The 4,013-nt window shown below is 38.7% G+C and overlaps 1 protein-coding gene across 3 annotated transcripts in view; it reads right to left on the bottom strand.

Annotated features, from left to right (window-relative positions):
- CDKAL1 (CDK5 regulatory subunit associated protein 1 like 1) overlaps positions 1-4,013 on the bottom strand; it is an 877,582-nt gene that overhangs the window by 319,240 nt on the left and 554,329 nt on the right. For all 3 annotated transcript variants that reach the window (XM_019523432.1, XM_019523416.1, XM_019523423.1), the window contains one exon: positions 1,016-1,161. In XM_019523432.1, the coding sequence (XP_019378977.1) occupies positions 1,016-1,161 (146 nt within the window). The remainder of the gene's footprint in view (positions 1-1,015; positions 1,162-4,013) is intronic.

The raw sequence follows: 4,013 nt of genomic DNA, 5'->3' as shown, positions 1-4,013 counted from the left end.
CTCTTTTTTTTTTTTTTTTTTTAACCTGTTTCATATCCCAAGGAGCTATCTGGATTTCATACATTATGTAGTCACACTGCTAGATTCCAGTGACATGGATCTCAAAAAATTAGTTTTTACTGTGTATGAATGCTTAATGAAATACCCAAGCCACAAAGAAAGAAAACACAACTCATTCTAAAAAAGAAAAGGGATAAAGATAGCCCAATAAGGCAAAATTACCAATCCTTGCAGCCTATGAGTTTCCTATCATTCCATGAAGAAATACCTAATGAAAATATTCCAAGGAACTGAAACTAAGATATTTATTGCCATATTATAATTTCCTAAGTAATTCTTAGTATTGCTTGATAGTCCAAGTAAAAAAATATTTAATTGAAGGCTAAAGTAAATATAATTGGCCATTATAGGTGTTTTTAAGATAGGCGTCATAACTTTTGTTTTTGTGTTAATATATATAAAAATATGCTTAGACACACATTTACCCTGTATTCTATTTCTATGGAAAAGAACTCTAATGGCTGCCCAGCCAGAAACTATCACAATTACTTAAAGCAAACTTGGGGTATTAGAATATAAAAGTACATTTATCCCCATTATAGAACTAAATACTTAGTAAAATGTCCATTCATTTTATCATGAGCTGGACCACATCCAGCATGCAAAATATACAATACTAAAAAGCCACATTAAAGGAAACTTCAGCAAAGCACACTTCAAGCAGTCTATTTTTATGCCTGAATTACTACATATAATCTAAAATACATTATTTAAAAAAAGATTAGGAACCTATTGACAAATTAAAAGCATGTCACACAGCAACACAAGGTATTTATAAAACTCAGGCAAAGGAGTAAACCACATCAAGGGGCTTTATAGAAAACTTTGAAAGCTTAAAGAAGCTCATTCTTTTTTGTACCTTAATTACGAGGTTGCAAGTAACTGTGTTTTCAGCCACATGTTCTTGACATGGCAAAAAGAATGTTGGTATTTTCTTGAGTATTAACAGACTTACTTTTCTTTAAGGAAGTCCACTACCCGTTTGAAGTCTGCCACACAGTATTCTCTTTTCATGTCCATGAGCACGCTGTCAGAAGCAGATTGAACTGGTATGTGGAGGAAAGCATAGACTCTCGGATGATTGAGAATCTTTGCCATTTCCTAAAAATGGTCAGAAGGAAAAAAAAAAGCTATTTACTTAAATTTTAACACCAGTGTACAAAAATCATATTCAATTCACATGCTAATCATATTCAATTCACATGCTAATTAGGGTCAGTAGTGAGCTTCTAATTCTCCCCCCAAAACTCAGTTATGGCACTCACTCATGAGAGCAGAAATAAGGGGAAACATTTAGCAGCAATAGTTCAGATTTATGTCTAAACTCTAAACGAAAGCTAACAGTAAGGTGATGTCCTCTACCATGCATTGGTTGTTGAAGACCTTAATACAATTTAAATGCAAACACTGAAGTGAAGAACTCTGGAGCCTTGAACCTATATAAATCAAAAGCTTGAGCATTGCCCTCAAAAACGGCTGTTTGTAGTTTCAGAAAACAATGAGTAGCTCCTCATTAGTCAGAGAGGAATCGATTCCCACACATTACAAAGAGTGCATCTCCTTTAGTCTCTAACTTGAGAATTCTTAAGATTCGCCTTTCCTCAGTTAGCAACTGGTCGATCAACTGCAGACCTGCTTCCCCATTATGTAACAGATTCTGTTCTACAGTACAGTTAACACCTTTTGCAACAACAAAGTTAGGAACAACAAATCCTTCCTAATAACATTTCACCTGGAACATTTTTCTATTATGTATTTATATTAGAAAAGCCACAGCCACTCAAGGGTCAGACAGATGTAACATCTGAAGTGCTCGAACTGTCTCTAGAGCACGTCGAAGATGAAGATTCAGAACTCTGGTTTGTTGCTCAAGCAATGAGACTTGGTCGGCACAGATCTCCATGGAAGCGGCATAGCTCATCCTAAAGTTCTCTCACCACTAATCATCACATGTTCCCAAGATCATGCACTCGTGCCAGTTGTGCTCCCTGGAACAAATATGCCAATACATGGATGCCAAATTGTCCCAGGGAAGATCATCTTTCAGCATAGTATCATCTTTGGGCATTCTTGCGTTAGCAGTGTACACCAGGTAGCAAATCTCATAGAGGCACCTTTTCAGGGGCTTGGGTCTTAGTGCTCTGCACTGCAATTCTGTTGGCTTGTCAGCCGGCAAATAATCTGGCAGAGCATGCAAATCATGCTCAGGTAGGTCAGGACTCTGCACCTCTTGTCATTGCGTGGCCAGGAGCTGCCGGGCAAAAAAATAGTAGGCATCCATTCTGGCTTCCTGGGGTGACAACCCTGCTCTTGTACCTGATGAGCATTCCTGACCAAGCCTACAGTGGCAGCAAGCACATAGCACAAGCCAAGGGAGCAAACAGCCAATAAGCTCCCTCCTCTCCATTTGTCAGCTTGTGGGAGCCTCTGGAGATTTGGGCCCAAAAGGCATGCTCTTCTCTGCTCTCCTGCCCTCTAACCGCAGAGCTCTTTCACAGTATAGACTCAAGTCCATTCTGAAGAGCTTCAGCTGGGAGGGGTCTGTACATTAGTACAATGAAGTAGCCCAAATTTGAAGCATGTCACAGGAGTAGGATTTGAAGTACTTCAAAAGAATGTCTGCCCATGCCCCTTGGCCAACCTTGTATCATGGCACTGGCATGTTGCTACCAGAAGGCATCACCCATGTTCTAAATTAAAAAGAAACTAGAAAATTAAAAGAGAATTGTTTTAGAAGGGATAACACTGTATAGTGAGCAGTTGGGAACACAAGGTTATAATAGGATAAACCTGGAGGAGAATGGGCAGGCTGAAGGGTCAAACAAAACTTCTGGTATTTATTCCAGGGCATATTTTATTCTTGTATTCTTTTAAAACTTTACATGTTTAAGAGGGTATGACTATATAGAGCCTACAGTAACAAGCAGGTTAGCAGATAATTTTGTTTATGGCATTACAGAATGTATTTATGACTTGACTTTCATATCTCTTTATAAACAATCTTATATTATCAATCAGTCATGGCCTGCTTGAGCCTTCACTTAGGCCAGAACACCTAAGATGTGCCACCTTTTGTCATCAAAGGCAAAGGAAAAAACCAGTGTGGTTAGCATCACTTCCAATACCCAAATTTGAACAATGTAGCAGCCACCAGGGCTGGACTGACTGGCTTTTATCATAAACCCAGAGCAGACCTTGAATTCATGACTCTGAAGATCTAAGGTGGGCCTTAATCAACCTGCCACTGCATCCTCAGGCTACAACTAAGAAAATTAATTTTTTTTTTTAAAACAACAGGTTTCTCTTGGAAAAAAAAAGCCCTGTGGAAACGTAGCCCAGATATACCTGGGGGGTGTGCCCTGTCCTCCGATGACAGTGATGGTAGTCAAGCAGGCAGGGTGCTGAGGAAGGGGTCAGCTACTAGAGTGGCTTCCTCCCCACTCTCTAGAGCTAGGCCAAAACCAAATACTTAACTATGTACAATTTATTACAAGAATAAATACAGACACTTAATATAAAATATAGAATATTTACAAGGCTTAATATATAATACTATATATAATATTCCACAATTCATATATAATACCAAATATGAACCAAATAACTTACAACCTATACAAAACAATTAACACATAGGGATATTAACATATATAGCCCAAGTAACTTAACCATAATATTTCTTTAAACCTTCACAAATAACAATACCAATATACACATTGAGACATTAAAACACATAAACCATATAAACCTCCCCCAAAGAATACCTCTAGTTATACAGCCCTTAACACGACAACCTCAAAATAGTTTCATAGTTGGTATGGTCGGAAGGCACCTGAGCAGATCATCAAGTCCGACCCCCTGCCATGGGCAGGAAAGAGTATTGGGGTCAAATGACCCTGGCAAGGTATTCATCTCGCCTCCTCTTAAAGACCCCCAGGGTAGGAGCCAGCACC

Source organism: Gavialis gangeticus, unplaced genomic scaffold, assembly GCF_001723915.1.
Source record: "Gavialis gangeticus isolate Ggan-Ray unplaced genomic scaffold, GavGan_comp1, whole genome shotgun sequence".
In the NCBI taxonomy this organism is placed as follows: Eukaryota; Metazoa; Chordata; order Crocodylia; family Gavialidae; genus Gavialis; species Gavialis gangeticus.
The sequence above is the reverse complement of the archived record's forward strand: the minus strand, read 5'-3'. Positions and strand labels throughout refer to the sequence as shown.